The sequence below is a fragment of the Erithacus rubecula genome, assembly GCF_903797595.1.
Source record: "Erithacus rubecula genome assembly, chromosome: 19".
Taxonomy (NCBI): domain Eukaryota; kingdom Metazoa; phylum Chordata; class Aves; order Passeriformes; family Muscicapidae; genus Erithacus; species Erithacus rubecula.
The window spans coordinates 8,529,142-8,557,052 of NC_136671.1; the positions used below are offsets into that span (position 1 = coordinate 8,529,142).

At 49.6% G+C, this 27,911-nt stretch overlaps 1 protein-coding gene across 1 annotated transcript in view; it reads left to right on the plus strand.

The window, feature by feature from the left end:
• Positions 1 to 6,421: 6,421 nt before the first annotated feature.
• The window catches only part of MN1 (MN1 proto-oncogene, transcriptional regulator), a 34,039-nt gene continuing 12,549 nt past the window's right edge, over positions 6,422 to 27,911 (plus strand). The window contains exon 1 of the mRNA XM_079322911.1: positions 6,422 to 9,998. Coding sequence (XP_079179037.1) covers positions 6,566 to 9,998 — 3,433 coding nt within the window. The 5' untranslated portion in view covers positions 6,422 to 6,565. The remainder of the gene's footprint in view (positions 9,999 to 27,911) is intronic.

The following is a 27,911-nucleotide window of genomic DNA, read 5'->3' on the forward strand; positions in this document are numbered from 1 at the left end:
GTCACTCTGTCCTGGTGCTCTTTCCCCTTCTGCTGTATTTTTTAAATCCTCTCACAGGCACCAGCACAGCCCCAGGTGTGCTGCTGTTACCCTTTAGGGACAGTATCTTCTGTCTGTGCTTCAGAGCAGACTTGGATTTCTCATTGCTATAAGCCTTAAATTAACTTTAAAACTTTACTCCTCAGGTTGGAGATATGTTTCTTTCCTGAACCCCATCTACCTTTATTTTTTAAATTTTTCTCTCTAAAATTACATGGCTTTCTGGCTTAGAATTGACACACGAGAAATTTGAGGTATTTGTTGAACCAGAACTATAGAGCTTCTCCAATCCCAGCTAAAATCTTGATATGCTTATTTACCAAATTTCTGTTTTATAAGCTTGGCTTTAGCACCCTCTAGAACAACACCTAGTGTTGTTGCTCCTTTTGCAAAAGGCTGTCTCCTTGTTTTTCACACAAGGTTTTTCCAAGGTAAATTAAAGGAATGTGATTATCAGGACTTCTGAAAAACCCAGTAGTCACTGGCTAAAGTGCACCATAAAAAGAACTGAGCCACACTAACATGGGAAATCCCTGAAAAAGGCTGGAAGCAAAATGGCCATAATTGAAATCTGAAAGCGGCAACTTCTTTATGAAGTAAGCGAAGAGGCGGCTCTTTGTAAATGATGATCTAAAAAGTGTTCTGGGTTGTGAGACCTCATTTCAAATGTATTCATTAAATAATATTTGAATCATTTAACAGTTTGAACTCTACTGCACTGCTAATATCTTCAGGGGATTTTTTTTTTCCTTCGGTAACAAAGGTGCCTTTGTTCCCGCTCAGTGCTCGGGCTGTGCCTTGGATATTAGTTGGAAACCTGATCACCCGACATCACTCCGAGGCTGCGAGTACAATGTGAGTCGTCTGCAAGCCGGATTAAATCGGGCCCTTTGTACAGATGCTGAGGGGCCGTGGTGGTGGAGGAGCGATGGCTGCGGGCAGCAGGAGCTCGTTAACCCTTTGTGCCTTGGCGGGGAGTGGGGAGGTTTGGGGCAGGGCAGCCGGGCCGGCTGTGTGGAGCAGCCCGCAGTGCCGGAGTGATGGCAAAGCAAATGATTCTGTAAGCGGGGCAGGTGAATTCCTGCTGCTGCACCTGGTGCTCGGGATGCCTCCAGTGTGTGGGCAGGGAGGCTTGATGTAGGTTGGAAAAGTCAGGACTGTGAGCCAAGGTTTAGGAACGCACGCCGTGCTGTTAAACCTTATGAAGGAATGTGATAAATAATAAACACAGAGCAGCTTATTTGCCTGCTGGCTTTGAGCTGTGGAGCATCCCCGTCACCCCAGGACGTGCAGCAGAGCCGGGAGGTCAGGGAGCCCCGGAGCCAGCGTGTCCCAGCCCTGATGCCGGGGTGGGAGGGATGGCAGCGGGATGCGGGGGATGCTCAGGCACAGCCCTGGGGGACGGAGGCTCTCCAGGATAAACCAAACCGATCTCCTGGGTGACCTCCTGAGAACCAGCGACTTCCAAAGCGCTGTGCCCAGCGCTGTCCTGGCAGGGAGGCAAGGGGAGGATGGAACCATCCCAGGAGACGGCAGGATCAGGAGAGCAATCACCACGGACAGTGCTCTCCCCAATACTTAGGGGAAATTAAGTCATCAGGACTTTATCGAACACCCTCTAGCTCCCTCCTTTCATAGTAATTCAATTTATAAGATGATGAAAAATGAATTAATTTTGGTGGTTTTCTGGCCTCACCCACAGTGAGCCAGACTTTCCAGAAGCTCAAAGGTTGCTCTTGCTCCACCGTGCTTAAATAGATTCCCACCTGGTTCAAGTTTAGGAAAACAGCAGAACAAAGTTGGTCACACAAACTCCACCATAAAACACTGAGGAGAGTTAAACACCATTAGCCATACAAAGAGGTGCCATTTGTTATTGATGTTTCACTGAGCTATTTTAGGAAACATAAAACTTTTACTGTAGCCAAACTAATTCACTGCTTCTGTCTATTTCTGTTGTGCTGTGTGTATATATATATATATATATAAATATAGTTGTACTTTATTTATTTATTTATTTATTTATTTATTTATTTATTTTTAAATATCCCCTTCCCAATGTAATGTCTGATCCTACATGTGTGTTTTAGAGATGGGAATTTGCAGGGGTAAAATAAAAGCCCAAGCAGTGGACTGTGCTATGGACAGGAAAAATTGCTTTAGAGTTCACTATATTTTTACTAATTTACACTCTCAGTGTTGTATGATTTTAGCACTGTCCTGTTGTTTAGTCATACAAATTATATGTTAAATCAAAACATATTTTTTGTGTTCATTATATGTACACCACAGTGCCCCATGTGCTGCAAAGGTTTTCACCTAAATGGCACAAAGGGCACCCAGTGTACTAAATTGGCAAAAAAAAAAAAAAAAAAAAAAAAAAGCTGTTTACAGCAATGGCAAATTCTATAGATATTGTGAAATACCATAATCCATATTGAAGAACCTTTAAATCCAAAGAGGAGAAAAACCCACAGCTTAAGGTTGCAGCCATGTAAAGGAAATAAAACCAACTGAACCAATCTTGCAGAAGAACCAAACAGGAAAATCCCTGTGAAAGGCTAAATTCTGAAATTGCTGTCTATCCCTATGGGAAATGACTGAGCTGGTTTTAGTCCCTTAACTCTGTTTATTCAGCTATGCATTTTTAAAAATAGGAAGCAGTAAAGTGTCTGGAGGAATTTGGTTCAGTCTTTCCAGAAACCACATTGTTGGTAAAACTAAGCATGAAATTTTTACACCGGCAAGGTGAACTTGCCAGAAACTGAATGCAAATCAGGTTTCACAGATGAAATTGTCTTTAATCTCAATTACAAACCATGTCACCTCCAGACACTCAGGCAGGGAAGGACAAGGAGTGGCAGAGGTCGGATTGCTGGAAGTCCCTACATGTTTTTTAGCTGGTGCCTCCCAGTCCAGCAGTGTGACTGTGCTCTCTGCACTTACCTAATGATTTTACCCATTTGCCTCCTGTGTCTGCTCCACCACCATGTTCACTGTAGTTTGGAGTTTCCCCAGACTGTTCCAGGCAGAAATGCTGAAAACTTTCCTGAAATTGTCAGCTGCCAGATTTGGAGACCTGTCCTTCAAACTATTACAATTCCTTTCACCAAACATCCCTGCTAGGAAGGGAAATCCTTGTCCAGAGAAACCCATCAGCTCTTTTGTGGCTGTTGGGAGGTTCTGCTGCAGTGCCAGGACCTGTCACTGGGGCTGTGACACAGAGCAGGGTTGGTGGCACCAGAGGACCAGGGAGTGGCTACAGCTGCAGTACCTGAAGCTGCACTGAAGACAGGACACCTCTGGAGAGCTGGGAGTGCAAACACTGCAGAGAAGAGAGCTTGGGTTCCCTCCGTGTCAGGGTTTCAGAGGCTCTTGCTAAGGGCTGGCTGAGCTGAAGTGTCCCGAGCATATGGGCTTATTTTGTGCAGTTTCTGTGGTGGTTTCTTCGTTAGATTTTCAGTGGTAATGAGCCCACACAGTAGATTGCTGCAGGGAGAAAAAATCATTCTGAATAGGTTTGCTGAATAATTATGAACTGAGCTGAACTCTTACATTTGCTTACTAATTGTATGGTCCGTGATGTTTTATGTATGATGCATTCATTTTGTTAAAAAGGAATTTTTTTTCTTTTTTTTTTTTGCTGAGCAGCAACTTTTCTAAGTGCAAGTTAAACTGACACAGTGGAAAGAGCTGGATTTAAGTCTGATGAATTGATGTTGTTTGAATTTTTTTTTTAAACATCAGTCTCACTATTTGGTTTTCAGAGCTTGCAATATGAAACCCAAAATTGTGCTATTGTCTGGAGACTTGAAATAAATGAATCCCCTCAAGTTTGGATTTGGCAGGCACAATTACTATTGTTAATTTAGAAAATAATCCCCAGCAGCTACAACTATTTAAATAATGCCTTTCCTTGCTTCCCCCAAGATGACCAAAACCCCAAGAATGAAAGTAAAAATATGTTTTATAAAATACACTTTTCACTTCTTGGTCTGGTGGAGAGAGGCTTCCTCCTCCTTGGCTGGGGACTGTGACCCTTTGTGACACAGGTGACGGGACAGTGCTGGTCACAGCCCCCCTGCCAGCCCTGTGCTGGACACCAGGAGCTGTGGGGCGGATTGGCAGCCCCAGAGCACATCCCAGGTTAGGAACAGGGCTGAGCCCCCTTCCTGCACGCACAGCACGGGCCAGCAGAACTTCGCAGCTGGCATCCCACCTTGCCATTCCAAGCAGCTCACTGTTTTTACTGTCAGAATACTCAGATGAGATTATTTCCATGTTTGCCATTGTCCTGCCATAGGAACCATCTGGCTCTTACCGAAGTCCGCGGAAGGGGTGGTGCTGGAGGAGCTCGGCCAAGCCTGGGGAGGGGATCAGAGTTCCCTTTCCAGCGGGATTGCGGAGGCTCCGCAGGGCGCGGGGCTGAGCCGTGGTGCGGCGCACGGTCTCCAGCCCCGGGGGCGATATCGCCGCTGGGTTAAGGGCCATTCTGTGCCCATGGCGAGGAGAGGCTCGGGAGGGAGCGGCGGCAGCCCGGGGCGGTGGGCTGCTCGCCCAGGGCCCCCAGAAAAGAGGCAGGACGGGCCGGGGAAGGGAGTGGCGGCGGCGCCGGTGCCCCAAGACGAATCCGGGCCGCCGCTCCCGGCGACTCCGCCCGACATCCCCCGCACCCGCCCTGTCCTTCCGCGGCGAGGAATGCTCGCGGGTCCCGGCCCGCCCCGTCCGGCCTGGCTGCCCTTGGGCCGGAGCAGCCCAGGGCGGAGCGGGGGCGCGGGCACGGAGCGGGGCCGCTCCGGCCGGCGGGGACACGGAGCGGGACACGGAGCGGGACACGGAGCGGGACACGGAGCGGGGCCGCTCCGGCCGGCGGGGACACGGAGCGGGACACGGAGCGGGGCGCTCCGGCCGGCGGGGACACGGAGCGGGACACGGAGCGGGACACGGAGCGGGGCGCTCCGGCCGGCGGGGCGCGGCGGGGCCCGGGCGGGCGCCAGGGGGCGCTGTGCCCGTTCGGAAGAGCCGCTCCGACGGCGCGCACGCAGGCGCAGAGGGGGCGCGCCGGCGGCGGCGCTGGGGGAGCCCCGGGCGCGGGGCCGCCGCTCACCCGAGCCGCGCCGGGTGCGGGGCTGGGCTGCGGGGCCCCGGCCGGCGCTGCCGTCGGTCCGGACCGCTGTCCCTGTGCTGCGGCCGGCGGGCTCGGTTCTGCCTCGGTCCCTTCCTCCGTTACCGCCGTTCCTATTGCGAGGAGCGAGACATCCCCTCCGTTCCTTTGTGCCGCGGTCGCACCGCGCGTGCTGCGTTTTCCACCCCGGTGCCCGCCCCGCAGCTCGAGCCCCGCGCCCCCCTCTTCCCCCCTTGTCACTTCGCTAAGTAATAATTTCCACGTCCAATTCCATTTCTTCGCCAGTTCTGAAATCTCCAGGCCATCAGCAAGGAGGATAGTTCACATGAAAACTAATTACACAAAATCAATATTTAATCACAGCGCAGCATCCTGATCCTGCAGAAAAAAAATCCCGTTAAAACTCTCCTGCCATATACAAACAGTCCTCAGCCGCTTATTTATAGATCTCATTTTTTTTAGTGGGAGCAATATTCATTACTATTTCTTTAAACTATCGACATGTGCATCCGCGAACACCTGAAGCACCGTATCCCGCCGGCGATCTGTGGGCCCCCGGGCCTGGTGGGTGTTTGTCCCTCCGGGGGAACGGGACTGTGACTCCCCCGCTGCCGCAGCGCCCGCTCCCCGCGAGGCTCCGTGCGGTGCCGGGCTCGGGGCGGGCCGGCGGGCCCCGCTCGTGTTCCCGGGCTCGGGGCTACCGGGCGGGTTTCGCTCCGCCGGGCAGTGCGGCCGGTGGCTCCCCACACCCGTCCCAGCTCCAGTGCCCCCCGCCCCGTTTCAGGACCCCGCTCCGGGAACCCGAGGCACCGCGCACTTCCCCGTCCGCCCGCGCTCCGTGCGCCGCGGGAGCAGCAGCGGCGCCGCCGGGCACGGGGGGCGGTGCGGGGCGCGGTGCGGGCGGGGCGCGGAGCCGGCGGCGGAGCCACCTTAACGGCAGCTCCGCCCCGGACCGCGGCGCTCATTGGCGCAGCCCCGATGGCTGAAATTCATCGCTGAAATGCAAAACTTGTTGCTGCTCCGCCAGCGCTGGGTGAGAGCGCGGCAGCGCGCGGGGAGCGCGGCGCAGCCCTCGCAGCGCCCGCCCGGCCCCGCGCCCCGGCCCCGGCCCCGCCGCCGCCGGAGCGCTGCGAGCCGCGGGAGCGCACGGCCGGCCGGCGATGCGGCGCGCAGCTCCCGGGCGCCGGAGCCTGTGAGCGGCGGCGCGCCGCCCCGTCGGCTCTCGGGCAGCAGCGAGCGGCGAGCGGCGGGGTGAGCGCGGGCGAGCGGCCGGTGCCGGCGGCGCGGCAGGATGTGAGCGGGGGCGGCCGAGTGGCGCGGAGCGGAGCAGCGGGGAGCGGCGGGGCAGCGGGACGGCGGAGCGGCGCGGAGCGGCCATGCCCTGCTGAGGAGCCGCGCAGGATGTTCGGGCTGGAGCAGTTCGAGCCGCAGAACAGCGGCCGGAGCGGCGGGCAGGCGGAGCGGGGCTTCGGCCAGCCCGGACTGAGCATGAGCGCGCACTTCAAGGCGCCGGCCTTCCCCGGCGGCGGCCCGGCACCGGCGGACCCGGCCCTGGGAGCGCTGGGCGAGCCGCCCCTCCTGGGCATGAACATGAGCCTGGCCGGGGACGGCTACGGCTTCCCGGGCCGCGGCCCCGCCGAGCTGCACGGCGGCGGCATGCAGCCGCCCGTGCACGGCTTCTTCGGCGGACAGCAGCCGCACGGCGGCCCCGGCGGCGCCCCCCACCCGCACCAGCACCCCCCGCACTTCGGCGGCGGCTTCGGGCCCGACCCCGGCGCCTCCTGCGTGCACGGCGGGCGCCTTCTGGGCTACAGCGGCGCGCTGGGCGGGCAGACGGCGTTCGCCGACGGCTACGAGCACATGGCCGAGGGCCAGGGCGGCGAGGGCTTCGGGCAGCAGCGCCCCGGGACCTTGCCCGATTTCCAGCACCACGGCGCCGGTGCCGCCAGCCACGCCGTGCCGGCGCCCTGCCTGCCCCTCGACCAGTCCCCCAACCGCGCTGCCTCCTTCCACGGGCTGCCGGCGGCCGGCTCCTCCGAGCCCCACGGCCTGGAGCCTCGGCGGCTGCCGGCGCAGGGCGGCGTGGACTCGCTGGAATACAATTACCCTGGCGACGGCCCTGCCAGCCACTTCGAGCTGCCCGTCTTCTCCCCGTCGGAGCCCGAGGGGCAGCTGCCGCACTACGGCGGCGGGCGGCAGGTGCCGGCGGGCGGCAGCTTCGCGGGGGCGCCCGCCCTGCCCCGGGCACCGGGCATGGCCGTGGCCAAGGCGCACCCGCCGCAGCAGCACGGCGTCTTCTTCGAGCGCTTCGGGGGGGCGCGGAAGATGTCGGCCAGTCTGGAGCCGGGGGCCAACGCCAGGCACCCGCTGATGCAGCAGCAGCAGCAGCCGCCACCACCACCGCAAGCACCGCAGCAGCCGCCGGGCTTGCTGGCCAGACAGAACTCCTGCCCGCCAGCCATCCCTAGGCAACAGCAAACAGAAGCCAACGCTCCCAACTCCAACCTGCAGGACAATGGGCCCATAATGCAGAACCAGCATGCACAGTTTGAATACCCTATTCACAGACTGGAGAACAGGAATATGCATCCCTACACCGACCCCGTGTTTAATATGCAGCACCCTCCTCCGCAACAGCCACCAAATCAAAGACTGCAGCACTTCGATGCCCCCTACGTGAGCGTCGCCAAGAGGCCGCGGTTTGACTTCCCCAACACTCCTGGCGTCGAGCGCTGCGCCTCCTGGGGCGGCGGCATGCACGGCCCGGCCATGGAGAGCCACCTTTCCCCGACGGCCTACCCCGGCCTGCCGGGCGAGTTCACCCCGCCCGCACCTGAGGCCTTCGGGGGCCCGCTGCCACACGGCGGCCCTGAGCACCCGGCACTGGCGCAGCGCCAGAACGCGGCCCTGGTGATGAAGCAGATGGCCTCGCGCAGCCAGCAGCGCCTGCGGCCGCCCAGCCTGCAGCAGCTGGGGCACCACGGTGAGGTGGGCGCACCCGGCGGCCTGCCCCCGCCAGCCTTCGAGCGGGAGGCCGGTGGCGGCCGCAGCTTCGACGCGCCGGCGCCGCACCTGGCCCCCGACAGCGCCTGGTTCGCAGGGCCGCCGCCGCCCGGGGAGCTGCTGCCGAGGCGCTTGGCAGCGCCCGGGCTACCGGCCGAGGCAGCCCCCCACGAGCTGGGCCTGCAGCCGGGCGGCCCTGCCGTGCTCTTCCGGCCGGGCGCCGGCGGGCTGGGGCTGCAGGAGCCCTTGCGGATGGCAGGCGAGGGGCCGGCACAGGCCCTGCCGTCGCCCGGCGTCCACCCGCCCTTCACCCCCACGATGGGTGGCCTCTCGCAGCTGCAGTCCCCGGGCAGCGGTGTGGCACTGCCCAGTGCCCCGGCTGAGCGCCGTGGCCCCGCTGACTTCGCCGCTCAGCCCGGCTTTCCCTTCGGGGCGGCGGCGCGGCAGCCGGCGGCCCACGGGGCAGCACCTGCCCTCAGCGCCTCGCCAGGCGCGTACCCACCGCCCCCGCCCGAGTTTCCCCCGCCACCCCCTCCACGGCCCGCCGCCAGCAAGCTGGGTGCCCTCTCGCTGGGCTCCTTCAGCAAGGCGGCCAGCAAGGACAATGTCTTCGGGCAGAGCTGCCTGGCTGCCCTCTCCACTGCCTGCCAAAACATGATCGCCAGCCTGGGCGCTCCCAACCTCAACGTCACCTTCAACAAGAAGAGCCCGGCCGAGGCCAAGCGCAAGCTCAGCCAGGCCGAGCCTGACCCGCCACCTGCTGCCCCGGACTACTTCCCGGCAGGGCCACCAGTAGGCGGGGGTGGCACGGGCAAGGCGGCGGGCACTGCCCCGCTGCTGCCCGCGGAGAGCAGCCTCTCGCCCGGCTACGCGCTGGAGCCGGTGGCCGGTGGCGAGGGGAAGGCGGGTGGCGGGCGGGGTCGGGGTCGCCGGAAACGGGACAGTGGGCACGTCAGCCCCGGCACGTTTTTTGAGAAGTTCTCAGCTGCCGAGGGTGGGGGAGCCGGTGTCAGCCCAGGGCAGCCGGCAGTGCCGGTGGCGGCGGGGGCCCCGCCGGGGGCTGCGGGCGCTGAGCGCGGTGGAGGCACCCCTCACGACAAGCCCCTGACCTCGCCATCCTGGGGCAAGGGCAGTGAACTGTTGCTGGCGGAGCAGCCCGACCTGATGTCCTCCCTGGACAGCGGCATCCAGAGCGTGACCAAGTCAGACGGCAGCTCCCCGCACGTGGACTTTCCCGACGAGGTCAGCACCAGCTACGGCAACGAGGACGAGGTGTCCTCCAGCTCCGACAATGCCACCTCCAAGCCCACCCGTAGCCCGCTGCTGGGTGGTTCGCCCAAGCTGCCCCGTGGGGAGCACGCACTTCTCAACGGACAGAAGCCCCTGGCCCTTGGCCTTCTCAGTACATCTACCTCGACCCCCGACAGCTATGGGCTCAGCACCACGGCGGGCGCTCACCCTGGCACGCCGAGCATGGAGCAGGTGCGGACCCCCACGAGCACCTCGGCCCAGGATGAGATCCACCCCCTGGAGATCCTGCAGGCACAGATCCAGCTCCAGCGGCAGCAGTTCAGCATCTCGGAAGACCAGCCCTTGGGGTTGAAGAGCAAGAAGGGGGAGTGTGCGGGGCAGAATGGGGACAGTGACCTGGGCAGCTGCTGCTCGGAGGGTGTCAAGGGCACCATGAGCACCATCGACCTGGACTCCCTGATGGCAGAGCACAACTCCACCTGGTACCTGCCTGGAGAGAAGGCCCTGATGGAGGGGCAGGAGGAGGACAAGCCCATGGCGCCCTGGGAGAAGCCCAAGCCCCCGAACCCCAGCAAAGAAGGTATCAGTTGTCCCACATGGGTGCTGGGGGCGGTTGTGGGCTGCTCGGGGAAGGGGACACAGTGGAATTGCAGGTCTGGTAGTCTTGGCACACGTTGGCTCTACACCCTCTCCACCTCTGGTGGGTGCCAAGCACCTTCCCAGTGTGGGCTTTGCTAGGGAGGGCATTGTCAGGGACAAAGTGCCTGCTGCTGACTGGCCCGGGTGACAGCTGCCCCATGGCATCTCTGCTGCCATCCCTGTCCCTGTCGTGCCTCCTAGGGAATATTCAGAAGGGCTCCCAGTGAGCCCCACCTGAGCTCCTGGGCCTGGGGTGCTGATGAGAGGGCTCCCACAGAGCCTGGTGCCAGCTGAACCTTCCAGCCACTTTCCCAAACTGTGACTGAGGATTTCCCAAACCACAAAAACATGAATCTGGTGGTAGTGCTGCCCCTTCAGGTCCAGGTGCCCCTGCTTGGATTTGGAGCTGACAGCAGTGTGATACTGAACTGAACGGCTTGTAACAAATTATTTTTTATTTAACTGAAAGGCAGTTTAAAATAAGGCTCTGGGTCTGTTAGTGTAAAACTTGCTTAGTTGACAGATGTTTAATTTTGACATTAGTTGTCATTTCTGATCCTTCCATGTGTCCAGAGGGCATCCTAATTTCCCCAGGCTTAGGAAAAACCATTTTAATGGAAAACCCTTTATTATAAAAGCTATTTAAGATAAGGATGATTATAGATTCAATTGGTTTCTATTTTATCTTATCAAATCCCTATTTTGCAACCTGCCTAGCTGTATGTGTGATTGTTACAATGTGTGCACATGCTGTACCTGCTATCTGAGGGCAGGCGAGTGAGTTTTAGCGTGCTAGAAATGTATGTGTGCAGTTTACACAATATAAACTCATTATTTGTGCCTAGGAAAGGTGATATTTTGGTACTGCAGTGTAGTTTAAAATTGTTTTCAGTATCTCTGGTAGTAGAAGCTGACTTTTTACACCTCTCCACATTTAGTAATTTTGCTAAGAAAGTTGTTGGTGAAATTAGAAGGGAGCTGGTTAGGAAACTGGGCTGTTTCCTGACCCGGTTCTGGTTGGCTTTGCAGCTTTGGCTTTCTGAAGCGTGAATCCGAGCCCCCACCGTTTGTCTCTTTGTTCATGTTTAATGCCCAGCGCAGGAGACTCTCATTTCGAGCAGAGTGTTTAGCATGCACGGCAGACCCGAGGAAGCCCATCAGCATTCTCCATGCTTCACCCAGGCAAGGACATAAATTGGTTTGTTTGGGGCCCTTCTTTTCCATTTTTAAATGGAGTTGCACACAGCATCCTTCCTGGCCCCTTCTCTTTTATTGTTTCTTGTACACAACATCTAGATCTGACTGGATCAATAGCTAGTTAGCACAAATCACAGTTCCTGTTACTTCTGCCTTGGCAGGCTCAAGCACATACATACGTTCTCTCACACCACACGCACCCCGATACGTGTGCACATTCACACGCACATACACAGATATCTCACAGATCGTGCCCTGTTCAGAAATAGATTTTGAAAGAATAACTTCTAGATCTCGACTTCCTGGATGAGAAAAGAAATCCTGAGCAGTGATTTAAAAGAAATCCTGAGCAGTGATTTAATTCTGAACAGCACATTTATTAAAAGTGTAATTTGGCTTAAAATGATTTCTATTTTGTGTGCGTGTGTCATAAGGAGCGATGCTTCTGCAGCATCTTTTAACAGCACTCCTCCAGTCACTTTGATCACAGCTATTCTTAGTAACAGCTAGTGAAAGAAGTAATTGCTTTCTGGTCGCGATAACCACAATGTTGGTGTTAAAACAGTTCATCACTTGGAAGGAAAACCATTTAATCAGTGTTCCTATATAAGGATATGTTTTAGTATTTCGGAGGCTTAACATAAAATAGAAAACCAGTTCCACAACAATGCAGAGGCGCTCGGGTTGGTTCATGCTTTAGTCACTTGAGGGATTTGAATGGGCTGGTTCCTCAGATGAGGAAATTTATACAGACTCACAGAGAATTTACTTTAACTGTTGTTAGAGATGATAAAGATACAGTTGATGAAACAAAACAGGCTATTCATCTTGGTCAGTAGAAATATGTAACTTAACGTTGCCATAGCGTGAGTGTGTGAAACTGTGTTTAAGAAAAGGCTTTCTTTAGACATGGGCTGAGATTTTAAACCTTTCATTCGGCTGGGATTTGCACTGAGGTGTTTGTTCCAGCAGTAACCCAGTGCCCGTGTGTATGCGCAGGCTCCAGTCAGCGCTGCTCTGAATTCAGGCAGTTCCTCAGCGTTCCGTGCTGGAAGGTGGACACTGTTTTGGGGCTGGGCAGCGTTGGTGAGAGCAGCATTAGACCTGGGGTCCTCCCCAGGGCAGGCATTGTTGATTTACACCTGCTGTGAGAGGGCAGGCAGTCGGGATTTATCCCCATTGTGGCACTGCTGCCATTGGCACCGCGGCTCCTCAGGTGCCGGGGAGGTGGAGGAAGGGGTGGTGGGTGTTGGGGGGCAGCTTCACCTCAGTGCAGTGCTGGGCACTGTGTCCACTGCCTGCCACTCTCAGCCACTGCCTGGACTGGAGGATCCAGCCTCAGTGCTGGAAAGAGCAGGATCAGGAACTTCTCAAGTACTTTGTTAATGCACAGGTTATGGGTAAAACAACTCGAGTTGTTTTAACGGCCGCTCGGATTCCTCAGAGCTCACCTTTTTTCCCATAATGGCTTTAAATGATTTGCTGGTCCCTGGCAGTTGTGTGAGCTGTGGGTCTGGAGGTTGCTGAGAGCAGACACTGGTGCTGCTGGTGCCCCTGTGAGGTGTGACACCTCTGTCACTGGCCTGCCACGAGCGCGTTCCATTTCGGAATGTAGAATTAGTAATGCTGCCTGGACATGGCTCTGCCCTGAAATGTGTTTTCTGTAAGGAGTTTTCTCTGATGCATCATTTCTTGTACCAACATGTTTTATGTGAAGTAGCTGGTAGGTTTGGGGGTTTTTTTCTCGTGAAAATGCTTTCTAGAATTTTGTGTTTTCCTCTGCCTAGCAGCTTGAACTGGGAGTCAGAGATAAATAACACTGAGTCTAGAGGGTTTGTCTTGACTTCCAACACCACAGCTCTAGCTGACAAAGAATAACCAGATCAAATTCACTTTAAAATCCGGGCCCAGTTTAATGGGGGTTTTGCTTTTCCTGGTTTGACTGAACCAGAACAGTTTCCCCTTTAATGAAACGTGTATTGATATTCTTTAGAAACCCAGTGATTAAGTACTGGTGGGGTTTTGGTTTTAGTTTTTAATTGAAATCCTGAAGGTCCCATACTACAGATGTCATGTGAAGACATCAGTCTGTACCTAGAACTTTGCAGGTGTTGATTGGATAGGATGGGAGCACATTTTGCTGCTCGGTGGCTGTTGGGCTCCTCGGTCCCGGCTGACGGGCACGTGCCACGCGGCACCGTTAGCCTTCATCTCTGAGTTTTTCTTAATATTTCATCCTTACACCCAACCTGTCACTGGAATGAGCCCAGAGGCCAGCCCTCTTGCTGGAGCAGTGTGTAACATCTGTGAATTACTAGAAATACATTAACAAAGGTCAAATTTGGTCCAGATGCGGCCGGGAGCCTTTGTTTTCTTTCCCTTTCCCATGCATTCTGCTGCCTGCTTTATTTTAAATATTGCTTACTTGTTTTAGAGGCTTTACTAAGGGACTGCATTTGTTTACTGGGACTGAGTTTGTCAGACCTCTGGTGAGGTTTTTTCAGGCACTGAGCCCTCACTGTAAGCAATGTGCTGTGAGCGCTGTGGAAGCGAGTTCAGCAGCGATGCTCAGAGCCTTTTCCAGTGAGGGGGCTGTGATTCCAGTGCTGCTTTGTTTGCTTCACTGGGCTGCTGAAACTTACACCATTTTAACAATTCAGTGGAAAAAGAAGCTATTGCCTTTGTCTTGAAGTTACAGGATAAAAAATTCACATCATTGTTAAATCATTTGGATTAGTAAGCAGAGTGACGAGGGAAGAACGCTCCCTCTACTTATCCTGGGAGAGAGTTTGGTGTGCACTAGATTTGGATTTAATATGATGCTTTAAACTTTTCTAACCTGTTAAAAAAAAATTAAATGGAAGGGTTGCCCCTGCTTGGCCTCATCTGAATGGCAGAAATTCTCTATTGTTTACCTGACTGACTGTAATTTTTAATATTTTTTACTAGTAAATGGTCCTGTTTAGAAATATTTTCCTTTGTTTTATAAACATTCTGTAGCATTGTGCTTGTCGACTTTTATGGCATATATTTGAGAAAGCAAGGGACAGAATTTTCAGTAGTATTTTGTCTTGTTGTGATATGCTAAAATATTTAGTGCAAGAGGTATGTAAATTTATTGGCAGTTCAGTAACAACTGTGGCCACTGTTTGTCTTTGCATCCACCGTCTGTCTGGCTATTAATTTTTGGTCTCTAGATTTACCTGTTCTCATTTCAGTGGACAATCTAGCTGTATTTGAATTAATGCAGATTATCTGTCTGGTTTGCATCCTGGTGCTTCCTTGCCCCAAAGTCTGTTATTTTTTGATGGTCCATTCACTTGCAAGGTGAGTTTTAACAGGCTTATTTTGCACACACTTGGTGTGAGGATGTGCATGATACAGACTTCGAGGGGGATGTTTCTTGAAATTGGTGTGTGGATGTGCTTCAGATCTTTATGTATGATATAAAAGGAAATGAATTAGACTTAGTATTTATATATGAGCTTGGATGACAGCATAGATTTATTTTGATCTGTGATGTATTACACCATGTCTCCTCAATTTTTAAGGTACAATACCTGTTCTTTTTACCAATGACCTAGTGGAATGCTAGACATAGAACTGCAAATAATGTTTTGATAAAAAGCTTTATTAATTAGCAGTGTCTGTAGATACAATTTGTTGTTACTTGTGTAGAACAAAGAATAAGGCATCAAACAAAAGTCTAACTTAAAACTAAATAGGCTGCTTTTATTTGAACCAGCTGATTCCCAGCCTCGGTAGAGTTCTATACTAGGGAAGGGTTTTGGTACAGTAAAATGCCTTTATGTGGCCATATAAAATTTTAGTACTAGACAAATTACTGTACATTTTCAGTCAGTGGTTTCTCGTGTATTTGTGTTAAATCTGAGTGTGAAGAGAGTCTCCTCAGAAAGTGCAGAGCCAGTTCTAAAATGAATCTTCAGGTGGTCTAGCGTGTATGCATTGTTAACGCTAAATTCACTGCAATATCAGAAGCCGTTTAATGACATACTTTCTCAATCGCATTGAGAATATTGAAAGAGACCTGTCAAATTGTAGGCAGAGGATCATTCCCTGTTTTATCTCTAGTACAGAATAGATTGTCCTTGTGCATGTTTTGGGCTGGAGCGTGCTGGGTGCAGGCAGTGCGGGTGGTGGGCGCTGGTACCCAACTCGCCATCGCGCCGCGGCTCCGGCCAGCACCCACCTCCCTGTCCAGCTCCTCTGGCTTTTCCATTGAAATATCCACATCCTTGCACCTGTAAACACATGATTAAGATTTGCAGGACATGTTTAAGATTGGTGTGTTGTTTATTTTTAAAAACGAAATGATTCTTGTTTCGTTTTTTTGAGCGGCGATTTTAAACGAGAGCCTCTGTAAGTGAGGGCTGTGCAGAACATGGCTGGCTGTACAACACCAGATCTTGGGTTAGGGACACGGGGAACCTTATGGAAATTAAATAGGTGAAGATGTGGAATCACCCAGGCAAATTCAAGGTGTGCTGTCATCTTCCTGGTCCTGGTTAGATTTCTTGGTTTTTAAAATGTGATTACAAATATTTGCTGTTCTGTAGCTAGACCCAGTTTACACACATTAGATGACTGGCTTATACAAAAATACTGTGATTCTTTGTAGTTTGCTGCTTTTCCTTTGCCAGATGCTTTTATGTTGGTGCAGTTAAAACATTCTGAGTTATTAGTGACCTTTTAATAAAACGGATTTGGGTATTTTTTTTACAAATTTAAATATATTTTATGGATTATGTGCCAATGTTCCAAAATCAAATGCCTTCTAAATTTAAAGCTGAGACTTGAACAGCTGGAGGTCTAATCCATTAAATTTTACAAGCTGACTTTCTTAATACTTCAAAGAGAACATCTTAGATGATATTGCTTTACTGTTCCCCTCTTCAGCACCCCTTCTTCTTGTCTCCCTGCCAGTGCCCTCTCCTCTAAGGCTTCATGTTCTGCTCATCTCCTGGCAAATGACAAAAGCATCTGGATGGGGTGAATGCATTTTCCTTAGTTGATGTAATAAGTTTTAAGACTCGATGGTCTAGAAATGTTCCTTTCTTAGAGTTGCACTTTTCATCTGTATTAATGCAAAAATACTTGGTCACCACTGTTCTGTGTTTCTTTCCTGTACTTGGCTTATTTTTTGTAGCAGCACAGGCATTGTCATAGGAGTATTTTTGCTCCGTGCTTGTGCCCTTTTGAGACACCTGACTCACACGTAGGGCACATCCCTCTCTGTAGGATTGGGTCTGATCCATTTGGAAGTAACATTTTCCCAAGTTTTGCCTTGCCCATTTGTGCAGGAACTGCTCTGGCAGCGTTGATGGTGCCGCTCCCTGGGATGCACGTGTGCATCCTCACGGGCAGCTCTGAGTCTGGGCTGCAGCCTGAGGTGCTGCCTGGCTGCTGCAGAGGGGCACTTTGTGTCTGTTTGTTTTCAATTCCAGCAAATCTGTTTGTGTCTGTTCAGTGTTTTAACCTAACACCACCCAGCATGACACTGGGCGGTTACATTTTTTATCGGCTTTTAACAGTTGTCTAAAAAAGCATTTTTTTGGTTTGGTAAGCAGAAATCTGGTTATGTTTAAGTGCTGCTTTGATAGATTTTTTTTCTTTTTTTTTTTTTTTTTTACATAGAAATAAATACAGTTTATTTGAGTTTAAACGCAGACAACAAGTGGGAGCTCGAAGGGCTCTGCTAGCTCTGACTGTGAGCGATGGGAGAGACATGCCACAGTCCTGCTCCTGCGGCCACTTTTGTGAACTTTGGAATATTTATCTTTTTTTAATCCCCCTCTGTGTTTGGAGCATTTAAAATACAAAATGAAGAACTTGGGTATTTTCCTTTTAACTCTCCTACCTTCAGTTCTGACTGCTGGGCCTTTAGGACTTGATCCCCTTGATCCCAGCAAAGCCTGTGATCGGTCAGTAGCTGGAAGACAGCAGGGTTTTTTTTGTGGTAAAATATATGTTTTCAGAGTTAAGTCTGCATTTAATTAATTTTGTGAATTAGTATTCACAAAATACTCGAAAGCATTCTGTTGCTAATAGAAAGATCATCCTGAGGCTGGGGAAGCACAGTTAATTGAAAAAGCAGCCATTTGTAAAGTGAAGAAAATTTTAAAACATTTCATACCCTAATTAAGTATGTACTCCTGAGTTAAGATTGAGAATATTAATTTGCTGTGTGAAGCAAATATACTGCAAAGCCCTGGAAAGAGTCATATCCTTCCTTTCTTCTTAATCCTCTCCCAAAATGCAGTTTCAGAAGAAAGGCATGACTTTTTTCTTTTTTATACTGTAGCCTGAAACCATTTTGCTAGAAAGATGTAAATTGATCTATTAACATAGGAAATGGAGGTTGGGCTGGGGTTATTATCTGGTCAGAATTTTAGGATCTCTTTCCTAGAAAAATCTTCCACTAATTTTTTTTTTTTTTTTTGAGGGGGCGGGTGGATGTAATATTCCTCTATAATGGCATTTAAAAGCCTTTTGGTCTCAGGTGAGAGCAGTCAGAAGAGGCAGAGGATGCTGTCGGTGTGAGGCACAGCTGTGCATCCCTGCAAGCAGTGCTGCTCCCTGGGGAATGGGGCTGAGCCTTCCCTGCTGTGCCCTGTTGGAGGTGAGGCTGTGAGTGGGAGCAGGCAGGGAGGAGCAGGCACAGCATTCCTGCTCCTGCCTGGATGCCTCGGTCACTCAAGGCATCACCAGCATGCGTACAGAGATCGGGGTCTAGATGCCATTTAAAACACACCTGAGTCCACGTTCAGGTCCCACTCTAGGATTATTTTTATTTCAGATCATATTTATTGCACCATAAATTGTCAAGGGGTTTAGAAACTCGGGAGATGTTCCCACTGCTAAAGATTTACTTTCCAAATGAGATGAAACAGGCGTTGTTGGGTTGGGCAGCTGCCGGTTCGCCACCAGAACACAGTGCAGTGCCACCAGGGTTGGGCAGAGGATGCTGGTGAGGTGCACAGTGGAACTGGAGGGCACTTGGGTACCCAGCAGAGGCTGGCACGCTGGTGCTGAGTTGAGAAGTGTGTGTGGGCAGGGAATGAAGGGCTGAGAGCATCTCGTCCCACCTGGTGATCTCATTTCTGCGTGGATTCCTTCTTCGGTGGGGATGGCGCGGCTGTGCTGCCCTCTCCGGGGCAGCATTTCTCCTCTCCTGGAAAAAATAAACCCAAACCCCAGTTACAGCACTTCTGATCTGTGTGTGAGTGAATTTCTAAATAACTTTGTCAGTCCTAGCAACAGGAAAAGAGACCTAAATGTTGAAGTAGTTTGGTGCAAGATGGGTTTTCACCTCCTCCAGATGCCTGGGGTTGGAAGCAGCACCAAGGGAGGGCTTCTCTTTCCTCCTCCCCTGGGTGATGGGAGAGGAGGACACAGACCCCAGGTCTGAGCTGCTCAGTAGATCACAACCACCTGGTGTGATTTACTCCTGGAGTGGTACTGAGCTGATAATTAAAAGAAAGGTGTCCCTTAGACCTGCCAGGCAGCCAGGTAAATGCTTCCATCTAATTTTACAGCTGTTTTTGATCTGACTCAATTGTTTTAATTTTTATTGGTGCCAAATACTATGCTGAAAAATGTTTTTTGCCTAGTCTGAAAAGTAGCCCAAAATTTCAGAACAAATGCAGTTTTAAAAACAAGAAGATAATAAATGGGCCTATTGATTGTATTCTACAAAAGAGAAAAAAGGAGTTCCCCAGTAATTGTAATAAAAGCTACCACAGTCTATGAGACAATAATTCCGAAACCCTTTAAAAATAGTATTATTATTCGAAGTGCAAAGCAGCTGGTATTTTATGATGGAACAGATTTTATTGTTGCTGGATGTAGGGTCAAACGCTTGCAGCACATTTTTTGATTTAAACAAACCAAAAACACAAATGCTTTTTTTGAAGATAAAATCAGTAAGATTTATTTCTTTTTTTCCTGGATGCTATAGTTCTCTACCTCTAAATATAGGCACATGCTGTTCTTTTTGTGCTGGGAGAAACTACACATAGCCCAGCTCCCTGTGCTCTCCCTACCGTGCCCTGGTTCTGGAGGCAGAGGGAAAACAAGGGCTGTCCTAAGTACAATTTAAATCTCATACAAACTGCTTTGAAAGGGGCAGATCACAAAGAATGGAGAAAAGCAAATAATTCCTTAATTTATTATTATTATTATTACTATTATTATTGTTATTGTTTAATCCCATAATTTGCCAATTCTTTGTGCTGTTGGCAGGGTGGGTGTTAGGGTCATGTGCAGGGGAACAGGGAAAGCTTGAGGACAGCCTTGGTGATTTGGGTGAGCTTTGCTTTTAAACTGTGCATCAAAGTCGTGTTGTATGTTACATGACAAAGTTATGTGTCCTGTAGATAAATCCAGTTCATGTTCTATGTCCTGATGTTCCTTATTTCAGCTAAGGTGGGAATGGGAAAGGCAGAAGGGAATTTGGTGCTCCCAGTGCTCCGGGCTCCTGCAGACCAGCAAACACCACTTTGGAAATGGGAGCTTTTAACAACACAGTGAAGTCTTACTCCAAATAATTCTCTGGTGTTTTGTGTAGTTTTCCTCGAGTGGCTGATGCCAATGGTGCTGCAGTGTTTCTCTTACAGAAAAGAACAGATAAAAAAATTTCTTTTTTGAGCCAGACACGTGTGAGCCTCAGAGCTGGGAACGTGCTTTGGGAGATTGTGATACAATTACATTTTATGTCTACCTATTAAGCATAATGAAGGGTTGGTTGCTGGCCTTAAATTTGGAAAGAGCTTACTGTAGAGCTTAAACCAGGAGTAGATTCCTGTAATTACTGCTTTGCTGTGCAGAGTGTGGCGAGGTAGAGGGAATAAAAACTGTTCATTGTCCAATTGTATTTCCATAACTGCTGCACTTTTAAATGTCTGTTTTGAAAGATAAAATTTTTTGTTACACTAATTTTCTGAAGTAAGCTAATGAAAGCCAATACAGAAAAAAAAAAAAAAAAAGAGGTGAAGAATGTCAAATGAACAATGCTTAGAAAACACGGAGCTGCAGCTTCTTCAGTGAGCCCTGCTGCGGTGCTTGGGAAGTCAGTGGCTTTGTTTGTTAAACACAGGGCCACTGTGCTGTTGAGGTTTGGGTTCACTTGGATCTGAGATCCTTGATGATGAAATGAAGAATTTGAAAAACTTTGAATTTTATGTTTGCTTTTCTTTGTACCAGATTAGGCAAACAGGGTAAAACTCAAAGCGGGCAGTTCCGAATCTGCTTTTGCTTTTTCTCGACGTTGTTCTTGCTGTGTGATGGCAGTGTGTCAGGGAAACTTGGATCCCTGCATCAGTTGTTTGGAATTATTGTTTGGATTATATTCAGTTTCAAATGGTATGAAACTGTAGTGAGAAATGAGCATTTGTTTATGCTGATAAAATGAGTCTTTCATAGCATACACTTGTTTTGGTTGTATGTACTAGTACATGTTATAGCTCAGAATGGTCATTTTTTCAGAGTGATAACGTGGCCCCATTCTGCTCTTTGTGTGCATTTGGGACTGGGAACTGCATTAAAGAGGAGTTGTTTCTGCTTCAAGTGAGGAAGAAGAGTGAAACTCTTCTTGGCCCTTAGGGAAAAAAAAAAACCACCCTAAACCACATCCTTTTTCCTCTCCCCCTCAAAAATTTGGCTCTGTCTTTAAGAGAATGTTTTTTTCCTTTTCCAACCATCCTTTAAGGTGTGCTCTTCTGGCCTTTCTCCAGTTTGTGGAGCTTCTCTTGGAATATGTTTTAAGAGGTTATATTTGACACATTCCTGAAAGCTGCCTTCCACAGTGGTCTGGCCCAACTAGAAATATGAGAAGTTCCCACTACTGAGCTGTAAAAGAATACTGGAAATGGGTTATGCAGAAAAAACCATTTAGATAAAAATGCAATTTTCCCTTCCGTATACACTGCTAAGAATTAATAGCACATTCTTCCTAAATGGGTAGTTCTGTATTATATTTTCACCTTAATGAAATTCTTTCCAAAACAGGATAGTTTCATTTTAAATGGTACAGCAAAATTGATCTGTCTTTATCTGCAGTGCTGCCAGCTTTAAAATACCATGGGATTGGTTGCCATGGGCTGTCTGGGCACTCCATGGAAAACAGATGTTGGGTTCCAAGGTGGGTGTCCCAGTCTGACTGTCCCATCACAGGCTGTGCTCCTTACCCTGCTGTCACAGCTGGATTTGGGCTCTCACTGTGTGTGCTGTGCATGCCAGCTGTGCTTTCACAGCTCCACTACTTGGCTAGTGGCCACCACGCAGTGGGGACATGAGCATGGCATTTACCAGGGCATTTCTGCCAGAAATAGCCCAGAAGGGAGAAGGGCCAAGCCCACTGTGGCCTTAGGGCTGTGTTGGTTCATTGTTGCACACCTGGGGCACAGGTGGTGTGGCCTGGAACATCAGCAAAAACAAGCAGACATCAGTTTCAATATTTGCCATAAATGTCTAATGAAAGAAAGAAGGGGGAATCCTCTGTAGCTGTGAAAATGAAGTGGAGATGCTCCAGGAAGACTTGCCAGCTCTAGCAAAGAGAAAACCAAAACATATTATTCATGTTTTTTAATGGTTTCACTTTTGGTGAAAGGTTTTTAGTGTAATGGTGAGAACAGGAGTATGTGGAAGAAGTAGGGGTGATACACTGTGCTTCAAACAGCTTTTCACTGTTGAGTTGCAGTGGAGAAAATGCTCTTATTAAATAAATAGTTTGATGTTTTCAGTTTTAATAAAATGGTTCCCACATATAAGCAATGCTCATAGTGATGGAGACACAGACAGGATTAATGCAACTCAAAGTCTTCATGTTAAAAATACGAATTTTGATGGCAGTGATGCTGCACAGCTTTTGCATCATTTTTGTAACAAATTACCCTTTGGGGGACTGTGCTTGGGCTTTCCCCTAAAAGGTGAAATACAGGAGAGGAATGAGGGAGTCTGTCTGACTCTTACACCCATCTAACACTGAGCTTAATCCAGGTTCTGTTTTTGAAAGGGATATTTATAGTCATCTTCTGATAGTCTCCCAATCAAACAGCAGCAAATATGATACTGCTTGTTAGGTGCATTACAGAGCAGCTGTTTTTTTAGTCACCAAACTTGCCTTTTGTGATTCATTTTCTGTGAATCACACTAGTTCAGTGAAGAGTGCAGATCACGACTTCTACAGCCAAATATGCAATTCCCTGGAAGCAGATGTTGAAAATTTAAATATTTTAGTGTAGTGCCTTCTAACTTGCAAGTTTTGTGTTATGGGACATTGGCTCTTGAGTTTTCCTGTAAAATTTCACTCCCTGGGACAAGCATGCCCATCAGTAGGAGTGTTTGCTCCCTGGTGTGAGTGGTTCACACTCAGAGAGCATTGCCTGGTTTCACTTTAGGTAGGAATTTCTTAGGTGTCACTGTTTTATTTTTTTCATGGTTCTTTGCAGTTGATGCTCAGTTTACATGCAGGTACTCAGCATGCTGAATGATGCATTTAAACATTGCTACAGTAAAAGTCTTGATGGCCATTGTTTGAATCAAAAGAACCCTTCTCATCTTCAAAGTCACTGTTGTTACAATAATTTTCTCTTTGAACATGTCAGGATTCTGTCTTTGATTATAGACTGGATTGTCTCTTGTCATTGCATAATGATTTTTTTTTGGGTAGGCAGAGACCTTTTTCAGTTCCTCACAGTTCATCCCCCATCCCAGTACTTCTTTAAAAAGAGATAATGTTGAAACCAGGTATTTAAGAATATAGATCCTCAAGAAAATAACTGGTTTTGACTTTGTATTTTCCTGTGAATTTTATGAAGCTGATGTGAATTACAGATTTATTTTACAATTTGAACTTAGCCTTTTAAATTTTCCCTTTTCCCCCCACCCCTTCTTTTGCTTCCGATTGGGCGAGAAGTCACTATTACAGAGATTTTCTGCTTTTTTTCCCATTTTCTCTTTTTGCAAGTTGCACCACACAAAAAGAATTGATCAGTGTAATTCTGCCATTGTCTGGATGGTTGCTTGGATAGATGGTGGTTCAGGTGGCAGACCTGGGGGCCTGAGCACTGCTGCCAGACCCTCCCTGCCCTGCTCCCTGTTGAGGATTGATGTTGAGCTTTGGGAAGTGCTCACTGAAGCCTCTTCTGTTGGAAGCTCTTTTGGGGTTTGGTGCTCTGTGCACTCTCTGGGGTCCAGATCCCATTGCTGTTGCAACCCTGAGAGACCTTAGAGCTCTTTGAGCATTGTGGTGGAAAGCAGAGCTCCTCCTGCACTGCTGCTGAGGTGTGGAGGGATTTGGAGCTTAGTGACCCTTCATGGCTTAAACTGTGGGGCTCTACACTAGTACAGTGTTCACCTTGGATCAAAGGGCAGGGTACCTCCTGGAAGGGAAGATGCCTTGGAAGGTCCTCCCAAGCCTCCTCAAGCTGTGTGAAAGCCCAGAAGCAAGAACATTTGCAGTTGTCTTGCTTTATGTGTGTGTGCAGTCTCTTCCATTGCTGGGTGATGTTGATGCCACTGTGGGAAAACTCTACAAAAATGGATGATAGTAGAACTGCTCCAGCCACTCAGGAGATTTATCCCTTGGGAAATGGGTATTGTGTAAGAAGGGCAGAAGAGTCCAGGTGAGATCTGCAGATCCATTCCATGCCTGGTTGTGATTACCTGTGGTCACTAAAGCTGTCACGTGGTGGCTGTATTGCCTCAGAGGGTTTGGTATGACTAAATCCAAGATGCCCCCTCAATGGGGGGTGCCTGCATGTGTCCATGCAATGGAAGCCTTTGCCACAGAATTAGTAAATCCAAATTGTGGTTTTGCCCTTGTGTTTTGTAAGGAAAGAGCTAAAAAGGATTCGCTGTGTCTTTAAACTGGCAGATCCTGAAAACCTCCCTGGGAAGTAGAAGGGGGAAGGGACCCTTTCAGGATTAATTAAACAGAGATGTCTCGCTGTAGACTTCAGGGTTTACTGATAAATGCCAGCCCCTCACCCACGTCTGGTGGTGCTGCTGTTATTTAATCAGGACCTTGACAAGGAATCTGAGCAATCTTCCCTTTCTCCTCCTCTGTTCCATTTATCTGTCCTCCCAACCTGTTTGTTTGTGTATGGTTAAGTTTTCCATGCCAGGGAGAAGCAGAGTGGAAATGTCAGGGGTCAGGCTGCAGGCAGGGCAGGCAGGAGCAGGCAGGGAGCAGAAAGCCCAGCTCTGCAGCCTTGGAGTTTCTGAGAAACCGGAGATGGGTTGTTCCAGGCCAGATTAACTCCTTCAGCACAGCTGCCTTCTGTGTAAGGCCTGCAGGGAGGGAGGCAGGCTGGGTACATTGAGACACTGAGCTCAGACTCCATCCCTCTGTCCTTGTGGTCCTGTGGGTACCAGGTGTTCCTGCTGCCATTTTGCTCATCCACTTGTTGAAGCCTTGCTGGCCCATCTGCCTTGGCAGTTCTACTGCTGGGGGATGGAGCTGTGTGGATTCAGACCTGAGGAGGATGGCAGATAGCCATAGATTTCATTGCAGTTCTCTTAGGAATACCTGAGTTATTTGGCACATTTCCCAGTGGACAAAATGTTCATCCACGGAGGGCATGATGCTTCTGTTCAGAGACATGCCTTTGAGTAGACATGTGACTTGGGTTTGTCACTCAGAAGTTAGCTAAAGACCAGTCTGGATACCCTTGGCTTCAGAAAAAACAGTTTTGATGTTGTGCCAGTAGACTTGGTATCTCACAGGCTCTCAGCTGTGTGCTCTGTGTGGTTCACAAGTGCATCAGCCCCAGCTGATGCTGCCATGATGGCTGGGGTTGGGTGAAGTTTTGGCTGTATGACTCAAGCTGTCAAACTTGCACTTCACCCCACCTGTTCAAGGGAAAAGCCTGATTCAGGGTGGGGTGGAGGATTTTGTTTGTTTGTTTGGTGATGCCTTTGCATTTGTGTTGTGGCAGTGAAGCAGGTACTGCAGAGCAGAATCCTGCCTGGTTTGACAGTGTTTGCATTGCAGGCAGTGCCCTGCCTGGGACAGCTGCAGGTAGAGATTGCAAGGTGCTGTTCCCTGCTGGTGGGATGGTCTGCACTTCTGCACTGACCAGGTTCATAGCAGCTGTCACAAACAGCAGTGCTTACAAATGGAATAGGCATGAATCACAGAAGAGAGTCAGAGAATTGGGTTGGAAGGGTCATCTCATTCCAGCTGTGGGTAGGGACACCTTTCACTAGACCAGGTTGCTCTGAGCTCCATCCAGCCTGGCCTTGAACACTTGCAGGGATAGGGCAGGCACAGCTTCTCTGGGCAACCTGTTCCAGTGCTTCAGTACTCACTGAGTAAATGATTTCTACCCACTATCCAATCTAATCCTGCCCTCTCTCAGAGGGAGGACATTCCCCCTTGTTTGTCACTCCAGGCCTTGGTTAGAAGTCCCTCTGCATCTCTCTTGGAGTTCCTGTGGGCTCCCTGCAGTGCAATCTTGGGGATGTGCTCTGCTCCCTGTGCCAGTGCTTGGGTGCTGCTCAGCCCCATGTTCCTCCCCTGCCCTTGACAGGGGCACCTGGAGCTTCTGGCCCCCACTCCCTGGGGAGGTGCTGCAGGGCAGAGCCCACACAGTCCCCAGTGTAGTGGGATGAACTAATTGTCTGCTGTTCTTTCATTTTCCAGGAGTATTGAAATTGTTGTGGGTCATAAATCACGTGAGCATATGGCCGGAAGGAGAACACAGGCCCATACATCAGCTCAGGGCTGGAAGATGAGACTGTTCATCCTGTGTTGTACAGGCCCATTTTGTTGATTTACTGACCTGTGAAACTTTAGAGTTAATTTTTTGTTGAAGCAAGGAAAGTCTGTCTACCTGTGACTTTCCTGCTTGAACAGCTGTTTGCTCCTGATTCGTTGCTATTCTGAGAATTTCATGAAGACTCTCCACAGTGATGTGACAATTGGAAGTAAAAGATGAGCTTATATTTTTCTTATCCTAATAGTGGCACTTACAGCCTTACCTAAGAATGCCAGGTTTCTTTGTGTGATTTTTTTAATGCTGAATTTCCCTCACTGCCGTTGCTCCTCATATGGTCATGCATTTCTTCTGATGGTTTTTTTTTTCTTTTCCTTCAGATAGATTTAATTTTTAAACATACTGTTCAATCAAACCTGTTCCTCAATCAGAGTTCTGGGCCCTGGCTCAATCACCACACCTTATTGCTGCTTTAGGGGATGTTTCTGAATTTGCCAAATCCATTATATGATGACATTTCTATCTCTTTCTGTAGTCAAAATTTGGGGTATACCAGAATTTGAGATTTTCTGTAGCAGATTTAGCAAGAATTTGCCCAGGAAGTGCTGGGTTGATAATATCAGCTCTCAGTCTGATTTGCCAGCACTTAAATGTTTTCCAGCAGAGATTCTGACCCTTCTTTAAGAAGCTCAGGCCTCCTGACAATTCTTCTTCTTAGAGTTATTTCTTGTAGATTCTTTAGAACTTGCCTGTGAATTACTTGCAAGGGTCTTGCAGGCAGTGATTTGGAACCCCCTGGTTTTGGAGTGTCAAGTGTCAAGCAGCTGGTTCTGCTGAGCACAGAGCAGGTCAAGGAGTGCCCCATAGCATCACAGAATGCTTTGGGCTGGGAGAGACCTTGAAACTCATCTTATTTCACACCCCTTCCACACCCAGGGACACCTTCACTAGACCAGGTGTCTGTTCTGTCCATCTCTGAACTGTGTCTCTGCAGGTGCCAACTTTGACTTGAGGTCTCTGGTCTTGGTTTTCTCTTGATCTGTGAGTGGTAAAGTTGCTTGAACACATTTTGTTTTCATGAACACTGTTTCCCAAAGTCTCCTCATTCACCCCTGAGACACCAAACTTCAGCTGGAGGTGTCCTAAAGAGAAATGGGATGTGTTTCAAGGTAGGCTATAAATAAATGGCATAAAAGAGCTAATGATCCTTGATGCAGGTTCTTCTCACTAATGTTAGCCTTTGGTAAACTCCCACTGTGTTTTCAGGAATATCCTTGAACTCGTGTGGTTTAACCCCAAGCATTACTGCTCATGATCACCATTTCTTGGTGTGCAGGAGCCTCAGATGTGTGAGGCCCCTGGGAGAGATTGACTTTGCCTGTGGCAGTTCTGTGTTACTGTCTCTCGTAATTGTGAGTTATAGATGGGGCAGAGAGCTGTGGGCAGAGCCAGGGAGGAGACACAGGGACCAGGCACATCCCTGTCCCAGCCCTGGCAGCCAGGCTGGCTTTGGGATGTGAGGACACAGCTCCTTGGGGAGCTCTTGGGGAACAAGGTGACAAAACACCCAAAAGTCTTTAGCTGAGTGTATCTGAGCCTTGTAAAAGACTGATAATATTTCAGAGCTGATTCCCTTCTTTTACTTGGCTAACAAGTGCTCGTTTAATTTGCATCCTGGAACGAAATGACTACAAAGTTCTTTGAAGGGAATCTTCATCTTTAATTCTGTTTTCACTTAAAGAAAACAGTTTTCCATGTATGATCTGCAGGGCTTAAATATCCTACTTACACTGTAATATCTATGTTTTCCCCCACAGTTGTGTCAAAGCTCTTGCATAAATCTGATGGAGTGCTGGAATTTACATGTTTCCCTTTCTGTTTGCTCTTTACATAATCATGAACTGTTCACTGCCTTTACA